The following is a 20,452-nucleotide window of genomic DNA, read 5'->3' on the forward strand; positions in this document are numbered from 1 at the left end:
GTGCAGGACAGGGTGATAAAGTAGAGTCTGGTCTGCTGCCCACAATATAGAGAGGAGCTGAGCAGTAGGTGTGCGCATCCGGCTTGTGGTGCCCAGCCCCAGGGCTGTTTAGAGCAAATACGGTCTGGTGGCCGGAGCAGTGACAGCTCCGCATTCCTACCTTTGCCGGCACATTCCGCCGTCTCGTCATAGCGGGAGAGCTCGTGCAGCGGGGGTGACAGTCGGCGTTTCACATGGGGACCTTGGGGTAGTGTCTAGGGTCCTCAGCCGTCCACGGGGCCCGCAGGTCAAGGCACGGCCAGGGAGCGCGGGACCATCCGTTGTAACTTCAAGCCATGTGTTGCCTCACGTTTTCTCACCGTCCCACTGAATATGCATAACCCGTGACCCTCAGCATGCCTTTGTGTATTCGTAAACTACGCGCTTGTCCGTGGCCTACTAATTTGCTGCTCACCAAATGTTTGATATTATTCAACGACGCTCATTTTGTCGATTTCCTGAGGATGAAAGGCCCAGGTCAACCACTGACAGCAACAGGAGGGAAAAGACGAACACAGGTCTTGGGCCTGCATTGAATGTTTTAGTCCACTCACCCATCAGATTCGGCAACGGAACACACAACTTTTTTACACTCTTAGGCCGATTGTCCAGCCACGACTCTAGCGGTATCTCCCTTTATTCAATCACTACTGCATGTGTGACTGTAAACATCAACTCTGGACCAGCAGCAGAAAGTTAGTGACCCAGAAATCACCCCTCATTTAGAATATTTGGAGACTCGAACCTTCAGAACCGGGTTCTGTTTATACTCATTAAAGATGCGTCTGAAGCTCCCCCTGACAGTCTGTGCCATTTACACACTTGGGTAACTAGTGGCCACCCTCTGTTCCTCTACCACGCATTCTTTGTATTTTTCTGTAGCATGATCTAGGCGGTGTGAGCGGACAGGATTGTGGTGGTGGCTGGTTTTTCATCAACGATGGAAAACATTGTAATTACGGTTCAGCGGTGGTAAGTCATTAGAGCGGCTATTAGTTGATTTCGTTGATTGCTTTGTTTCAATATTGTGACAGCACTGGCTTTTAGGTGTACTTTTTTAAAGACAGGGCAGTGTTTTCAATTAGGTAAGGTGCCATATGTTCCGATAGTAAAACACAGCCGGTGCTTATGATATTCTAGCCTTCTGAAGGTTCCGGCAATATTTTTTACATTCCGTGCACTGAGGCAATGGCCTGTTAAGCGCTTTACGCACTAATAACTAAGACAGCTGGTGAGAAATGCAGTAACCCAAACAACCTTCATAATGCCATCCATGCTGCTCATAAATCTTCTGAAATGCAAAATATCTCGCATTTGAGAGACTTTAAGCTATTGCCATTGTAAATGACAGTGCCTTTTATTCATCTATTTTCAAAAACAACACATAAATAAAAAGGCATTGTCCTTTACAATGCCAATAGCTCAAACTCTGGCAAATGCGAGACCTATTGCATTGCAAATGCTTGTTCACGTTAGGAACGAGGAAGTGGCATACAGCTCACTCAACCAAGGGGGAACCACGAACACATTTTATTAAAAACTATTAAAAATGGAGAGTTCCTCCTCCGAAAATAGAATAGGTGGGGGAGGGGGGGGGGGGCAACTTCTATCTTAGTTTGCCTGGGTACTGGCAATTAAACACAATAGAGAGGATTCCATCATCTTTAACCAAGGTGGTGCTTAAAGTACACAGATTGACAAAAGCGCCGCCATCGCCTGTTCATTTGGATTTGAAACCCATAAATATTTAATAACAATAATAAGTGAGGCCTAGACTTGAAAAAATATTTGACACCCCACATTCCACGGCATGAGAGTTTTTGAATCACGTGGCTAAGATGTGAAAATCTTCTCTCGAATCCATGACAATGGGATGAAAATAGATCAGACCTGGGGTGAATTTAAATGACGCCATGTAATTGGCCTAATTTTGAGAATTACATGTTATGCTTACAACGAATTCCAGAAATTACGTCACTTTGCATAAGTATGTGCAATTCGTGGTGAAAAAAATGTCATCGATTGTGCAGAAACAACGTAACAGAAGTGGCTGTTATTCACGGTGCTACATTACAGATTTGCATTGTGTAATTTTGCACACCTACAAGAAAGCAAATTACGCACACACGCCTAACACCGATGTATTTGCTAGCTATGGAACCACAAAGCATGGGCTAAAATCTCACGTTATAACTATACTAGTCACTGTGCGGTTGAAGACAAACTAGAACAACCTTCTGCGGTCTCAGTGCAGAGGGGGGAGGAGGACACAAAATGTTACACGTGCGTTTAATTTAACTATCTGCAGCGATCTAATGTACTACCAAGTTACTATACGCAGCGTTTCCTGGAGAAAAAAAAACACTGAAAGAGAAACAGGCATGAATTCTTAAGCCACAGGGCTCAGGTCACTGGATCAAATACTTCAACATGTTGCTACTTTTCCAGCCTCCCATTCCTACAGATCAGACATTTTTAACATTTCAGGTTAGCAACGAGTAGCTTACTTTTTTTTTATTTCACTAGTATGAGAGCAGCTGTCAACAGAAACCGTTAAGGTAATTAGTAAGGCATGCAAATCAATTGTTAATAAATGTTAATTTATCGAAAGATTACCAAAAACTATACAATAACAGCCTTAACCCAAAGGATCACTAAACTAGATCCTGTCAAAAAAAGTCAGCCTCGAAACACTCTTTGCTTTAAAAAAGAATTGTAAATACGATGCCAACAGGCAGATTAGAAAAAAACAAATGGTCAAACGGGTTCGTCATGGGGCTATGCTAAATGTGGTGCTTTAAATTAAAAATTAAATTGCTGTTTACATTAGACTAGTGTTGAGTAGAGACTGACTGGAGTGTGCAGTGCACTTCAAGCAAATAAACAAGGGTTGCACTCTACTTTAACAATCACCACACCAATAAGGCGAATGCAGAAATTCCAAGAACAGAAGTACATGGGAAAAAACGAGATATGTGCAGACTTGATTTTTATGTGTATATCGATTTACAGATCACTTATATAGCACACGTGTAAAATACTAGATTACTAGGGGTCAGCGAACCAAAAGGCTGAACCCTAAATGTTACATTGCCGCTAGCAGTACACCGGTCTCAACAATAATGGATACTTCGATCTTTGAGACATTGCTGTCCAAACATGAAACTAATACAATCCAGTTTTCTTACAGAACACGCAGCTGTATACTTTTCAATTAATATATCACACGTTTAAAAACCAACTGAAAGCGCACAAGAAACTAACTATCCATTTGTTTCACCACCATCAGGTTCAATTACAGACAGGTCAAGGTAAGAATGATCAACTCGATATTTCACAAGACTAGTTAACCCTAAACAGTTAAGTGACCCAGGGTCCTGATCTAGCCACTTATTTACGACAGGCAATGCACTTTTGTGGAATATCTACCTTCTCAAGATGGAGTAGTTTCATGCCGCCTCTAGCCTAATTTATGTTTAGCTTGCACCCAAGAACTGGACCTCAAGTACCCTCTAAAATCCGGATTTTATTTATCATCAATGCTATTTTTCCAAGATTTTAACGAAACATAAATAACAAAATATAAGAAATAGAGGTACAGCACCCAAATTTATCAGGCCGTCTTGATTGGAGGATTTACGAGACATGCTTAACACACTGTGGAAGCAGAACTAGTGTAATACACCAGAAAGTTTGGTTACATATTTATTTATGCAATTTATTAAGCGTGCAAATACCCATGGGTGTCTCGGCACTGAGGACTAACCAGGGAGGTGAGTACGATAATTTATTGGTTAAAGAGCCAGGTCTTTAGTTACTTCCTGTAGGTAAGAAGGGAAGAGCTGGTCTTTATGTGGGGGGACGGGGAGCTTGTTCCAGAGTTTAGTGGTGGTAAACAGAAAGGATCTGTTGCCCCAAGATGCTTTTTTTGTACGGGGGACGACGAGAAGATTAGCTGTGGAGCAGCGTAGTATTCTGGGGGGGGGGGTTGTATGGACAAAGTGATTGTCTGAGGAAGCTGGGTCCGATAGAATGGGTAGCCTTATAAGCAAGGCAACGGGCCTTGAACTTGGTGCTGCTTCTAACCGGGAGCCAGTGGAGTTGACGGACCACGTTAGAGATAGGTTTAAATTTGGGAGTGCCCGTCAGAAGCCTTGCTGCTGCGTTTTGTACCAGTTTGAGTTTGTTACGGACTCTTTCTTGGCCATTAATAAGTAGGCTATTGCAGTAGTCTACTTTGGACATGACTAGTGTGCTGATTAGGGTCTTAGCGGTTGTGATTGGAAGATATGGGAGAAGTTTCTTTATGATTTTGATGGTGTAGAAGGCTGAGGAAACTACTGCGTTTGCATGGTGCATGAAAGACAACTTGGTGTCGAAGATGACTCCGAGGTTTCTCACTTTAGCGACTGGTGACGGAGGAGATCCCAAGTCTGCTGGCCACCAAAGAGGGGAACAGGCGGGTGAAAGATTGCCAAAGATCATTACCTCCGTCTTGTTGGAATTCAGTTTAAGGCAGTTGTTTGCCATCCAGGAGCTTATGGCCAGCATGCCCTGCTGAAGGTTGGCTGCCACTTTAGCTCTGTCGCTATGGACCACTAGCACAAGTGGAGTATCGTCGGCGTATGATGTTAGGCTCAGGTTGTGGGATTTAATGACCCCCGCCAAGTCGGACACATAAATATTGAACAAGGTCGGGCTTAGCGAGGATCCCGGTGGCACACCGCAAGGGAGGGTGAAAGGGGGGAGGAGAAATTGCCAAGCGTGACCGGTCGGTAAGGAATGATGCGAGGAGAGTCCTAGCCATATGAGAGATGTCCAAGGCAGTGACACGGTCTATCAAGGTGGCATGGACGACTGTGTCGAATGCCGCAGAAAGATAGAGCAGGACGAGAACCGCAGCTCCTCCTGCATCCGAAATCTTTTTAATTTCATCGGATGCTTTGATGAGGGCGGTTTCTGTGCTGTGTCCCTTTCTGAAGCCAAATTGGGTGTGCTAGTTGAGTGTTCATAACTTTCTCGGCGATTTTTGCTGGTAGAGGCAGACATACGATAGGTCTATAGCTAGATGTGTCAGCTGGGTCGAGGTTTGTCTTTTTAATCAGGGGTTTAATTACTGTTTTTTTCCAGATGGAGGGGTACACCAGTTTGAACATAGAATTGAATATGTTGGCTAGATTGGAGCCTATAACGTCAGGGATGAGTTTGAGGGTGGTCGGGTGCATGGGTCGTCTGGTGATCCTGATTTGGTTGAGGGGAGGAGATGGGAAATGTGATCAGGGGAGATATAATTGAATTACTCAAAGCAGGGAGGATGAGGTGTATTAATAGGGGTAGATACCCGGGGGACGGAGGGATCTGTTGGTTGACTGGTATCTACCGTGTTTGTATTGGATGAGTTGTTTGAAGTAAAGTTGTCATAGATGGTGGTGACTTTCTCTTGGAAATATAAAGACAACGAGTTGCAGAGAGTCTGGGAGGCGGGAATGGGAGGGGATGCACAGCTGGTGAAGGCATCATTACTGCAACACATATATTGAGTACATATTTTTCGGCAGTGCGGGTTAAAGTGGGTACTAGGGATCTTACAAACCGTTAAGCAATGGAGTTATTTAGTGCACGAGGAGAGAGGGGATACTGTGTGCACTTTGGGGGCACTTTTGAGTGAGCAGCTCATGGTTAACTAACAAGACAGCAGGAAGCAAGTTTCGATGAAGAGATCTAATCTTTTAAAAGTTTTAGGAATATGGACATTCATTACAGTTGGAAGGAAGGAAGGTTTTAATAGGACAAGATGCGTGCTGGGTCTTGGTGTGTGAGATTTCATTTATATATATGTGAGTGGTGCCATGAACAATCTTGAAAACTAGCATCAAATGTTAGAAAAAAATGCCCAACTGGCAAGCAACCCGTATATCTTGTGTTACAGCCAGGGTACACAGTTATGTTTGTAACGCGTTTTGCATGTTAAGCTCTACTTGCCAAACCTTGTTCCTAGCACTTAACCAAGCCTCTTCTGCCACTCAAAGTGCAGCAAACCCAGTCGGAGTAACTTCATTAAGTCAAAGTGCATTTTGCAATATTAGTGTATGTTACGCATGTCAAATCCCCTGAGGCCCGGCCAATAACGTTACAGACCATATGGTTTATGAATACATAAAAAATACACAAACCAGGGCACAAGTTCTAAAAAAAGAAGTGGGGGGACTGACCAAGTTAGGCAAGTGACGACATGATGTGTCCCATCAGAGCACATGACATGACGCATGACATTCCATGTGAAAAGCATGGTAGTATAAGTTCTGCCTAACTGGTTGCAAAGTCTGCGTTTTAAAATATTTTATGGGATTAAGGCATCTGCTGCAGAGGTGCCCAGTAAATCTCTGGGAATAATAATAATAATGATGAGATAACTTTCGATCCTAACACATTTGTTGGAGAGTTCTGTGTAGTCCCAAATTTGAATCAAAGAAAAATAGAAGATTAAGTAGACTCTTGTAAAACAATCACAAACTGTTCGGGGATTTTTAAACCTATTTAGTTGCTACCTTCTTCAGGTTTGTTATTTATGATATCGCAACACACATGGTGTGCATTTTATACAATGTTGTGGGCATTAATCTACCACTTAATTACACAATATTGCTCTGGTATGTGTATGTTAACATGTGCAAACTGAAAATGCACTACAATGTTTTTTTTTTAAGTTGTCTCCTGCAAAGCATATCATGTAACATGCAGATAACAGATTTTTTTATGTAGACAGGTAAGTGGGTTACTGCTTTGAACACAAAGATGCTTTTGTCATTTGAAGTTAAATTGTAATCCTTCTAGTAGACCACAATGAGATATAAAGGGGATTTGACTCCTACACCTTGTAACCCTGACTCATGTAATGCACCTTGTACATTGATTTACACACTTACATGATTTGATTGAAATGGATAATGTGTTTTATGTAAAGTGCTCGAACACACTACAATTTGATAAGTAGCGCTATAAAAGAAATACAATTGTTATATTTAATATTATTTGTCTAAATACTGGGACAGACCAACCCATCTAACATTCTTACAGTGCATGCATATACAACAAAGTAAAAAGCATGCATCTCTTAAGTACTTGTAAAAAGATAAGCAGTGTGCTTTTGTTTCCTTGCCAGTGCATTTGCGAGGTTCCAGGATGCCTCCAGTTCTATACTCGATCAAAAGGAGGCCTGATAGCCCTTTACTTCTGTCTTTATCTGTGCCCTGCTGGAGGTGAACCCTCCCCCTCCTGCCTCAATGTTGCTGCTGAGAATGGAAAGCAGACAAGGTGTAGGAACTGCTAAACGTATCCCGGTATTTGGAAATTACTCTGGGACAAGTTCAACATATTTCTGTGGGGCACAACTTCTTAGAAGGGTGGACGGTACACACCCTGTGAAAATAGTGGGTGGACGTCGTGTACCCCCGACTCGTGCCATGACAAACCGTAAGACAGGAGGTTCCACGCACCCCACCCCTCTGAAGGCACAGACAGCCCCACTTTTCAATCAATGAGCACAACACTCGCACCCTCAAGCTCAGATTCACACTAGGGAAGCCTAACGAGGACACGGAGGATAAAGAGACCATTCACCTTCTGTTCAATTTCATTTCATGGTCCCAACCGTTCCGACACTTAAAATGTTAGCTCGACTCCCAGAACATTAGCGCGAAAAGGGACCTTCCTTACTTCTCCAAGCATTTGTCTACTACATACGACTTGCCGTCTGACAACGCCACCATGCCCCTTTGTCAACTTAAACTGCTGGACAACACCCAATCGGACTGACCCCAGATACAACTTGGCAAGCAGTAACAAGGGTAAAGGGGGGGGGGGGGGGGGGGTGAGTCACCTACAGCTGGGATTATAGTGGGGCATCGTGACAAGCCTACAGCTCGCTGCTGCTGTGTGGTCCCCAGATTTACGAGAAATCCATCTTTGAACTACAACTGTCCTGTGTTTTACTGAGGCACACGCATAACCGGGATATTCAGATCTCTATTAATGCACGCACTCTCACCTCTCGCACGTCTTGTAGGCACTCGAGCACTGCAAGGTTGTTGTTCCACGTCTTCCTTGGGCAGACACGGCTCACGTCTTCCCGGCAGGCCTCATCATCAGACAGCTTCCATCCGCCGGGCCCACGCCTCACGGGGGACACGACGACTTGAGGCTGCTGTGGCTGTGGGGCCGCCGCGCCCCCGGCTTTCGGGACGTCTACTGCTATGCCATCCCCACGTACCCTCAAAGTCCACAACCCGCACAACAGCAGCAGCGCCCACAGCTCCATCCCACGTCCACAAGCCGACATCTTGGAACCAGCCACTGACGCAACTGAAGGAGGAGGAGGAATGGGTGACGTAGTTCGTATTTAAGAGTACACAGTGACGTATGCGGAAGAAAAATGTACTCTGCTGCACAACGACTTCGTGTTAGTGTAACTGGCGGCCATTCTGCAGTGTATTCGCCCGTGGACTTTTAAAGGGCGAAAAACAAAGAAACCATCGATACTCCCAAACCTTTAGGTTTCAATATGTACTCGCAGCACCACTCTTAGATTTTCATAATACCGTGGTTGAATCCACATTTCAATCTTAATGGTATGTGGTCGCTGTAATCGCAATAGAAAATTGTAGAAAACGCAACGGGATCGCCATATTTGAACAAATCATGTGTCTCACAGGTGATATTTAAAATAATTATATGTTACTGCCAGAGCGTACCGAAAGCAGTACAACTGAAAAAGGAGACACACAGAGTAGCAGCTGGTGAACACGGTTGCCTTACTACCCAAGAGAATTCCAGTGAGGTTTATTATTGATGTGTCATGCTTATTCCCCTGTGATTCCTGGAAAGATGCAGGATTGCCTCTCGATATTCTAAATGCTAACGCTTGGGTCGGTAATTTGACAGTTACATAGCCAAACCACATTTGATAGTTTTTGAGCTAGGAAGCTTCAGGTAAGTTCAATGAAGTTTATTTCATAGCAGCAGGACACTGCATCTTCAACTCAATTGTCTTTCAACCTCAACCACCCGGCTGTTAATCTCACATTCCTCCCCTCATTCTAGATTCATTCTCCTTGCCCCCGTACAGTGACAATTAACATTACATCCCAACACATCTTCCTCCTTTATAACTTCAAATTCAACATGCATAGAACGTTGATATATTCGTACATTTTACAACCTATGAATGTGAAATCACTTCTTTACTAAAGTATGCACAACACGCATACGTTTATATAATCATAAATACTTGCAACACATAACTATGCATGTTCTACATCAAAATGGAATTTATTAGGTAGTCTAGTTTTCCTTAATGAGCTTTCCTGCCTTTCTTTTCTCTCATCACTTGTGCCATTCATCCTGCCTCCTTCTTACCACATAACTTCACTATTAGGAAACAGGTTATTCCTATTTAATCTTTGTTACACCATTTGCCATCCTCCAATCTCACTGCACTTTTCCTTCATTCCAACACTTTTTTAGTCTCAGAAAGTTTGGAATCGCCCTTTGGAATGATTCTTGTGCATTTCACTCACATAATCTGCTACAGCCACCATCATCTCCTTTTACCCTTGCCCACACACTTGTGTTGCGTTTGAACATACTTTGTACTTGTACTCTTTTCTTCTCCACATCCTCAATGTTTTCTCTAAATACAGCAAATTCCCCAATGATTCTCTAAACATATTGGAAGCTGGCACGTGCCCTCTCAACAATACGAAGGGCGAAACTGCTGTGTCGGCATTTGCGGTGGTGCGAACCACCCACAACAATTTCCTCAACTACAACTTACAATTTAAACCACTGGCCTTAGCCAGTTGCACATTTTCCTTGATGACTCTATTAAATCTCTCGACAAGACTATTACTCCTTGGGTGATAAAGTTTTGGTATGTATTATTCCCAAAAACCCCGAAAATTCCTTGAATTGTGAAGATGTAAATTGACACCCATTATCAGTCATGATTTCTTCAGGAATCCTTTCTTTGGCAAAAATAGACTCCAAAAACGTAATGATCCTCAAGGTATTCAGACCCCATACATACATCACTTCAGACTAATGGCCATAGGTAGTCAATAACAACTATGCCATATTCATGAGTTCCTTCAGATAACACAATTGGGCCAATAATGTCAATGGCTAATTTGCTAAGAAAGAGAGAGGGGTCCAATTCACCAAAGGGACAGGGCAACCAAAAGGACACAAAGTCTAAAATAAACTCCCTTTGGGATACTTCAATTGCATACCATATTACTACCACACCACATACAACATTCAAATATCACTGAATTTATCTCACAGTAGCCAAAACATCCAATAAGAAAATATTTATTAGGTTGGTTTAAAAACCTTTCTTTCAAAATTTCTGATAATCACTAAAATATATCAAATACGTTATCCACAAAGATAACAAAACATAAAATCACATGTATAGGAAAAAGTGCAAATCAATATAAGTTCAAAGACAACCATGAGCAATAATTCAACATTGAATCTTATTGTCCTTTTCATATGTTCCAAAATAGTCCATATGATTAACAAAAAACTTTTTGTACAAGTAGACCAAGAAGCGACGCGTTTCGGAGGCATACACAGGTCCAACCTCCTTTTTAATGCTTTACTACTAATTTCTCCCAACACTTTTGTCTATGTAAAAATATATACAAAACAATCAAAATATTAAAAATATCATATATCATTGTTATTAAAAAACCAACCAATTTATGCACATTGTTAATCTCTATCTCTATATGGCAAACATTTTTTTTCCTTTAAAAAAAGATGTTTACATTTTTATGTAGTATAAAAAGCATATTGAATTAATTGCTCTGTACGGTGATTCTCAATCAACCCAAGACACAAACCCATACAATCACATCAAAATCACTATCAAATTCATATTGATTTATGTGCCAAAAGAACAATAGTTCATTAAGGCTCAGGGATAAAAAAAACATTGTTCTCTGTGCGTGATACTGTACTCCACCCAATTAGACTATGGCCCAAAATATCCCTCTTTTCTATAGTGCTGATAGTATATAAAGAGACAGAGTACCCACCAAAGTATAGACAGGTTGGCTATCACAAGTATTCTCCTTTTCTAAAAATATTCTTCATGGGCGTTTAGCTACAGCAATAATATAGAGGGGACAAGTCTCCACTCTCTCTTGCACGATCTAAAAAGATAAAGCCATCATGGGCTATTTAGGTTCATTATATAGAATGACTAAAGGTTCTCAAAAGAACTCTAAAAAATGTGAATTACATACCATGTATAGTGACAGTTCATTAATGTCACAAGGTATTCCTGGACTTCCCTTTGCTCTTAACCTGTGCGTATGGATAAGTCGCATACGAGAAATGATCAAACCACCCAACAGTTGGGTCCTAAAAACAATGTAGCACCTGATGAGTGTCTCAGTATATCTAAGCTGCTATTACAACTATTATATCCTGAGTGCACTGTGCACTGTTCACTGAGTCCAAAAAGGACTCCTGAGTTTGTACCACAATAAACTAGTTTAAACTAAAATATAATCAAATTTAATTTTCCTTTATCAAACAATTTTGTTCATATAGTTATAACATTACAAATGTTATTTCCAATAATGAATCATAAATGAAGTGAAAAATTAAATACATTGCGATTCATTGTCATTGCATATATATTAAACAATTCAACTGATGACATGATTATTAGAAACAATGTTCCTGTAACATTCAAATGAATGCTGATGTATTTCGGGACATATCAGTCCCTTCCTCAGGGGACAATCTACAAAGAAAAAAAATATACTAAATAAATCATCATCTTTCAAGGGGATACTACTTAAGCATCATTACCCAGTTGCAAATGCATTTACCAAGGTGTATCTTAACTTGTACCTAAGAAAACAGTGAGGTATATTGCCTATCAAAGAACATGACAAACTGTCTTCTACATTCTTGTTAATGCTATTAATACCATATTGTGGGAAATAGTGTGTGTTACTAATCAGGAAAACACCCAGTGTGCTGGTGACTGCCCATAACTGAATATCCTGAGCACATACTAGTTGCCTCAAACTCTGTATGGAGAGATCATTGAATAGTCTTGTCCGTCCTGTCATGAAAAAATAATGAATAAGTCCTCAAATAATGTACATAACCGTAATAGAGAAAATACTACGAACAAGCACCACTACGATGCTCACCTCCAAAAATGCCACATTGAATCTAGTTGTAATCAGAAAAAGAATCGTGTCCCCATGCCTGCAACCAAACAAAATCAAATATGACTGTAAAAACAAGAACCTGAACAACATGGTGAAAAACTCAAGTATAAAGCTAGCGCTCACCTTTGAAAATAATGACACCGCACGTAACAACTTTCGCGGAACCGCTTTAATCAAATGCCATCCTAAAAAAAGGAAACCAATGACATAAATTTTATCGAAAAACATCAAAACGCCTATACGTTTATGATCAAAAAACGACTGCATTGCTTGCTTAGCGGAAAAACTCCAGAACTATCTTTTCAACGACAAACCTTACTCCAGCGTGTGCCTGACGCATACTGCTCCGGGAAACCAAGTGCTCGAGTGCATTGAAACATAAAAAGCGGACTGCGAATTCACGTGTGCAATCTATCGTCGCCATCTTAACGCGATCAGACGCCTTAATGTATGAACTTTATTACGACGCAAATATCTATCCGATCAGTTCCCAGGTGTATATAGTGAAAACAAATGACAAAAAAATAGTATGATGAACATAATACCTTATTTGTCTCCACTGGTAGGTTGATCATGAATAAACCGCCCTGAATTGCGGGAAATGCCCAATGTTACGACCACAGCTAGAGAGCATAAAACTAACCCAAAAATCAACAAATAATAAACTATTGCAGTCTCCGGTCACTGACAATGTGCAGATAGCTTGAAGTGCAACCCGCCTCCATTGGTGTTAATATCTGTGTATAGTTATAGAAGAGTATGTAACTGAGTTGTTTAAATAACTGTAATTTTCCAATTTGATGTGTGTACACCTGGTGTCCTGCCTCCTTCCAGGTCATAAGAAGCAACTCATATCCAAACGATCATTGAGGCGACTAGGCATCATGGTGTCCAAATGTTTAATCCAATATATTTCCCTTTGGAGAAGTTTCTTGGTGTTGTCAATTCCTGGTTGTAAAATTACTTTTTCAATGATCTGAAATCTGAGTTGAGAGAAAGAGGTCTATTAGGATGGCTGGCAGAGGCACCACCACGGTGCTGGTGGGAAATGCTTTTTTCCACGCACCAGCAGCTGTCCTCATGTCCCCCATATTAGTATGGCCAAACATAGCCCATTTCCCGTCCGCCGCGGTGCGACGCGAACCGCCATCAAAGTGCGCCTGCCACCACGGCGAAGTGAGCCAATGGAGACTCACCGCCGTGCGGAATGACGTCCCGTCTGCTGTACAAATCAAGATGCCCCAAACAGCCAGTCGCACCGCAGTGGAGAAACCACCCAACCAGAGACGGCGGAAGCACGAAAGCAGAGCGCAAAACCAGAGTCCCGGTCCCCTCCACCCGGTTCGGACCAGAATGGATCCAGCTCTACACGTCTTCCCGTTGCTGTACCTGATACACTACCAGCAACTCATGCACCGTCGCAACTCCGCACACAACCCCAACACGCAACTCCAGGGCTGATATAGGGTTCCTGTCCACACCAGACACCCTGGTGGGGACAGGAACACATCCACAAGTGTACCCACACATGTCTTACCTGTCACAAAATCACATCTCCGCATCCAGGTCACCCACCATCCACGATATTGATGCAATGTCCCGGTCACGTCACCGCAGCGGTGAAGACGTGGGAAAACATGCGCACAATGCAGAAGGCAGGGCCAGCGCCAGGCATCGGCAGTGCACAAAGTTCATAGGGCACCACCTCCACACACTAGGCCCCCCCCATGAAGGAACATGCCATGTGCCTCTCCTGTGCCACCCCATGTACAACAACCACCCAGGTGAACCCACACCCTGCACCACACACCAAACTAGGGAGACAGCCTCAACAAGTGGGGCTGCAGAGGAACACACAGCACAAACACAGGGCCAGGGCAGCCCTCACACCACACCTACACTACACTCACGGCAACAAAAATGAGTCCGAGCACACAAACATCACAGGAACAATCACTCAACTGTCACTCAGCCTGTCAAGTCACACAGACACACCCCACACTGACACACAGCCAAATACTCAGACCAGATGTCAGCAGAAAGGACGACAATAAATAGGAAATCTAAAGTGAGGTGCACACCAATGGAAGGCCAAGGAGACAACCACTAAGCATGTGTACATCACATGCAAGATAAGGAACACATAACACCCTTAGCCCATCAAACAGTGCACAGCCACACATCTGCTTCCAACTACCTGATAGGTGTGTGTCAGCGGCACAACACACAGGGCCCATTGTTACACTCCATGACTGTCAAACACAAATAGGATCCTTCACACACCCCCAACCCACACCTGCAGCACACAACACCAGTGTCAAACACACAGAAGGGTGCCAATAATGTCCAGTCAATACACTGACAAACAATCATATTCCCTGGGGGGCATCCACAAACATCACACACACACTCACACTCGGGGATGCCCGAATCAATGCTGGCACCAAAACAACAGCCAAACCCCAAACTCAATAACAACATACACAGGAGTACAACAAGACCAGACCTGACCTGTGCAGCAAAACTGTAGTAAGGCACTGGAAGCACAGACAGAACAGGAGAACACAACATCATCACTCGGCAACAATGCACAGACAACATACCCCAACCCAGACAAGAAGTGCATCATCTCAAAACAATCATGGACACAAACTGGGACCAATGGGCCTATAATGAAACACAGACAGACATACCACACCACCCATCAAGTCAACATGGTGACATAGTGTACCACATGCATGCACATGCCCCATCCTGACAAATAACAGCTCACACATGAAAGGAGAAAACCCCAAGGATGCACCCAAAACAAGCCCAGGAACAAGAATAGCCCTAGGTGCATGTGACAGAAACACAAGTAATGCACACTGCACTGGAAACACACATCTGAATAAATCACAATACACTAACAAAACACACACACTGACATGCAAATAGAACATCACACACAGAGCATCTGTCAGCTGCAAGAGACAACACAGCCCAAACACTGCACACATCCACATCAAACACACAACAGATGCACATGCCAATACATCACATTGCAAACACAGCTGGACATCAGGGGATGCACACTAGGCAAGGACAAGGCAACATACACTCACAGCACTGCATGCACAACAAGCAGTGTGTGAACACCAAACATACCAGTCCCACACAGATATGAGTGACACAACATGAACCCACACAACACTAATCAGCACAGCACAAACACAACGTCACACTCAGGAAGGGAAGCAGTACCACAGCAAACACAGATACAGCTAACCCAACACCCACAGATGCACAAGTCTGGGACTCCCAGGTGACAACAACATGACTAGAGGACTGTGCAGCACAAACAGTAGAACTGCATATGAGCAACCATGTCTGCAAAACAATACAAGAAAATCACATATAACCAATTGGTCAACTGTCCTGAGTGGCACATTGGTCCTGTGCACAGATCAGCACCACAAAGCATAGTGTGACTAATGAACTGATGGGGAGGCACACACACTGGCAACCCAAGGGGACAGCTGACATGAGAGTGAAGTGGTGTGTACGCCAGTAGTGGACAGGTGAGGAGTGCCCCATACAAAAATAGATGGAGTGTAGACTCACAATGGGTAGGCATCAGAACCACAGATAGGGAATGGTATGACTCCACACCACACATGCCATAATGGAGCCAAAAAAGCCCCAAGTGACAGCAATGCATGAGAAAACACACCTACAATGTCAGTGTGGCTGAGCAGGGCTGCACAGTGAGTAAAAACAGTATCCAGACACATGGCTGATCAACAAAACACAACACTGTAGTAGTAGAAAATCTTTATTTCGGTTATGAAACCATAAAAGACAGCATTTCATGTGAACGATTAAAAAAAGATTTTAGCAGAAATATTTAAAAGAGTAAAATACATTGATAAAAGAAAAAGATCTTTCGCAATTTGTCAATGACCACAGATAAAAAAATACATTTCATTAAGGTTTTAAAAATTGCAGACAAGCCCACCACATTGCAGCAAGAAATCGTGAGGTAGCAAATACTATATGCATGCTGGTGTCATGTTTTAAGAGCCTAAACACATCTATGCAATGGATAGCACCTAGATTCTTAAATAATTGCTGCAATTCTCTTCTTCTGATCTTTGAGTAGCCTTGGCAAACAAAAAAAACATGCAGTTCTGTTTCCTCAGCTAGACCACAGGCGGGGCAGGCCATGGGAACATCCTTAGACCATTTATTAACAAATGAATGCAGGGGGAGACAACCATGACGAAACTGCAAATAGAGTTTCCTGGCAATGGTTGGACGTATAAAGTCCAAGCACGGCTCTAGTTGGTAAATGGCTTTTATATCCAGGAACTGGCACGTGACAGTGCCAATCTTGGGGTCCTCTGAGATGTTATCAAATTTCGCCTTCCAGTACATGGTGGATAAATATCTGCACGTGGCCCTGGTGTGGGCAATTAGAGGACTTGCCCATAGCTCGGAACAGCCTATCTCATTTAAGCTTTTCTTGATATGCATAAGCCAAGGAAGCTTCCCTGCCCCAGGTAGGCTAAGTACCTCTTGCAATTCGGCTCTGTACTCCACCAGCTCGTTTGTTGCCCACAGACGTCGCCAATACAGTAGCGGACGCCTTGCAATTTCTTGTGCGATAGGTCTCACCCCCAGATCCATATACAAGGGCAACAGAGGGGAGGTTCGCGGAAGCCCTCTCAATTGCCTCAGAAAATTATTTTCGGTATGTGTAATTGGCCTAAGGTTGAAGTACCCCCATAGTTCAGCCCCGTAGAGAGCTGAGCTTCTGGCCTGTGTCTTATAAATCTCTATAGCCGGGGTCTGGGGTTTGTGGAAGGACTTTCTATAATGTTTAGCCAACCCCCCAGCTGTCTGTATTAATTTCAGATTAGATCTGGCCACTTGGGGTTTCCATGTCATATTTTCATTTATGGTAAGACCCAGGTAATAAAATTCTGATACCCTTTCTAACGGTACACCATTCATGCAGAGATTAGAGCGGACATTCTTACTGGGGTTAAAAACCATACATTTTGTTTTAAGTTATTGATTTCTAAACCCCTACCCCTACAAAATTCGCAGAAGGCATCCAGGATTTTTTGCAGGCCCATGGGGGATTTTGAGAGGAGCAAGGTATCGTCTGCAAACATCATTGCTGGTATACTCTTGTTTGCTAGCTTAGGGGCATCGATGTTCTGGCATTTATTTATAACATCGACTAAGCCATTAATGAAGATGCAAAACAGTGTTGGGGCTAACACGCATCCTTGCCTCACTCCCCTATTAACCGGAATGCGATTAGTGTGTTCCCCGTTCTTACCAAATCTAATTTGGGCGAAGGTGCCAGTGTGTAATTTCCTAAGTAGGAGTAAGAGATAAGACGGAAGTCCCAACTCTTTGAGCACCTTCCATAGTGCCTCTCTGGGAACCAAGTCGAAGGCGCTTTTAAGGTCAACGAAGACCAGATACAGACTGCCGCCCCCCATCGTTACTGTCTTCCAAAAGAGGAGCTGCAGCCTGAAAATCTGGTCTACCGTTGACATTTTGGCCCTGAACCCCGCCTGGGAGAGGATATTATTGTCCTCCATCTATAATTGTAGGCGATCCAAAAAGATCCTGGCAAACACCTTCTGAGAGACGGCGATCAAGCTGATCGGTCTATAGTTGATTGGGAGAAGAGGCGAACCCTTTTTAAATATTGGTATCACCTCTGCACCCAGCCAAGTCTCAGGAGGATCCATCTCTTCCAGAATGGCATTAAAAACTACCCATAAATAAGGGCCCCAGATCTTAGGTTCAGCCCGATACAAGTCGCCAGGAACCTTATCAAGGCCAGCTGCTTTCCCTGGGACTATTCTGTCTAAGGAATTATACACTTCCTTCAAGGTAATCTTTGTGCTATCTAAATCTGTTTCTGGGAGGACTATAGTTTCCTGCCCCTGACCAGTGCATTCATCGGGACTTTGTGCATATAGGAGTTTGTAATGGGCTTCCCACTTTTCTGCCGCTATATTAGGTTCAACAGCACCCTGTCCTCTTGCAGTCCCTGAGCTCACTATATTCCAGAAAGATTTTGAGTCTTTATTTTCCAGAGCCTGTTTGAGATTTGCCCACTGTTCTTCTCCCCACAAAATTTTAGCAGCATGAATGGCGTTTTTATAGACAAGCCTTGCCATTTTTATGGTAGGACTACACTTTGATTTTATGGCCTCTATCAAGGCACTTTTCATTTTCCTGCAATTGGAATCGATCCAAGATTGCCGTGGTTTGTGGGCACCAATCCTACAACATTTCTTCCAGAAGACATCTTTCAGTCTCAGGAAAGCTTGGCGATTGATTTCAGCAACCTTACTCACTGGTGTACTAAGATATCATAGTGCACATATTCTAACATAGCCTCAAGGTCTGGGATAAACTCCCTGTATAGTGTTGCCATTATTTCCTGGGAATTCTCTAACCATGAGCACTTCACTCTCTTCCTATTGTTACTGAGGAGAAGCCCATCGTCTTGGTCGATATGATCCGGGCTGTGTTCGGCCCCGGGGGAGATTGCAAGATTTACCATCAGCGCGTTATGGTCACTGTCCTCACGTGGTATAACACTAAAATCAGAGGCTAACGACCATACTCTGGTCTCCAGAAGTATATAGTCTAAGATTGAGGAGTGGGCCAGCCTATTGTAGGCAAAACTACCTGGGCAATCTAAGGGAAACCGCCCATTGCATGCTCTCAGTGAATATCTGAGAGTTAGCGCTTTAATTTGAAGAGCTAAGGGGGACCATGCTCTGATCCGAGGGATGTTGGGCTCCGGAATAGCCCATATATCATCCTCTTCTGCGCAGTCCAAATTCCCAGATTCCAGTAGGGGCTCAAACTGGCAGTTCAAATTGCCTCCCAGAATTATCGCGGAATCCACGGGGATATCCGAGAGGAGATCTTCTAGGTGTGCTAGTGCAGGGGACTCCTTACCCGTCTTAACAGGACTAGAATAAATGTTAATTAAAAAAAAGTAAGATTGTTAGAAAAGGATAATATAAGGCAAAGGATGTCTGGACTATGTGAGTCCACTTGCCTAACATCGCAACTCAGATGGCATCCCACCCAAATGCTGAATCCACCTGAAGGCCTGCCCCTAGTTCCAGCAATGGCAGGGATATGGAATGATGCGAAGCCTCTACAAACAGGAATACATGGGTATGTTTACTGAAATAAGCATATGTCACAAGAATCTACAAAGACTCCCCATTCTGGACAATGTAGTTTGTTTTTGATACCAGCCACATTCCAGGATAGTAACTTAATTCTATGGAGAGAGGTCTGGTTGTCAGCTGAGGCCTTCTTAACTAGTTCCCTTGTGGGTAGGACCGCAGGATTATTTACAGAATATTGATTAAGAGAAGCACCAACCGGCACTGCAGTTACTACGCAATTTTCTGTCTGCTCAAGGGTAGATGGAAACTTGCACGCTGCCCTTCCACTATCAATGACAATCTTCAATTTTCCCGCTGCCCTCACTGTGTTAACTTCGATCGTACCTGGCCCAGCGTTACTACATGGGGGCCCTGGGATCAAGAGTCAATCCACCTCCTCCAAGCTCTCAAATCTGTTAAAGAGGGGTACGTTAAATGGTTGGGGCCGTTGCAAGCCTACCACCTGGCCCCTCCCAGATCGATGAGAAGGCCGTATTCTAGTGCCATAACGTGAACCGACCCCTGTACCACAAGCGAAACCATGGTTGTCAAAATAAGTGAGGGGAAGAAGTCTGATGGTAGAATCCCCATAACTCAGGTATAAAACTTGTTGTACCAAGTGGGGATTCCTAAAATTGACAACTACACAATCCCCACTAATGTCCTTAGCCCGAATGCCAATCCACTTCACCCTTCGAGTCATCAAAATGTCAACTGCGTTGGCATAAGGAAACTGATATTGTCTGGCAAGCAAATGGAGGCATTTGCTTTTAAGTTCCAAATGAGTTTCAGTTTTATCTTCACCCAGTGAGGGCACACCAGCAAGGACTAGTACATATGGTACACTAGCAGGAAGCAGATTAATAAGAGGTAGCTCTTGACCTCGATGACCATGAGGTGTGGGGGCTACTCCCGGAACTGTGGCAATCTCCTTTCGACAAACGAGACCATCTGCCTTTG

General features: G+C 43.4%; 1 protein-coding gene across 1 annotated transcript in view; it reads right to left on the reverse strand.

Moving 5' to 3' along the window:
• GLG1 (golgi glycoprotein 1) overlaps positions 1-8,406 on the reverse strand; it is a 658,311-nt gene extending 649,905 nt beyond the window's left edge. Inside the window, exon 1 of the mRNA XM_085637427.1 lies at positions 8,087-8,406. Within this exon, the coding sequence (XP_085493553.1) occupies positions 8,087-8,377 (291 nt within the window). The 5' untranslated portion in view covers positions 8,378-8,406. The remainder of the gene's footprint in view (positions 1-8,086) is intronic.
• Between the last annotated feature and the right edge of the window lie 12,046 nt (positions 8,407-20,452).

This window comes from Triturus cristatus, chromosome 12 (assembly GCF_964204655.1).
Source record: "Triturus cristatus chromosome 12, aTriCri1.1, whole genome shotgun sequence".
Classification (NCBI taxonomy): Eukaryota; Metazoa; Chordata; class Amphibia; order Caudata; family Salamandridae; genus Triturus; species Triturus cristatus.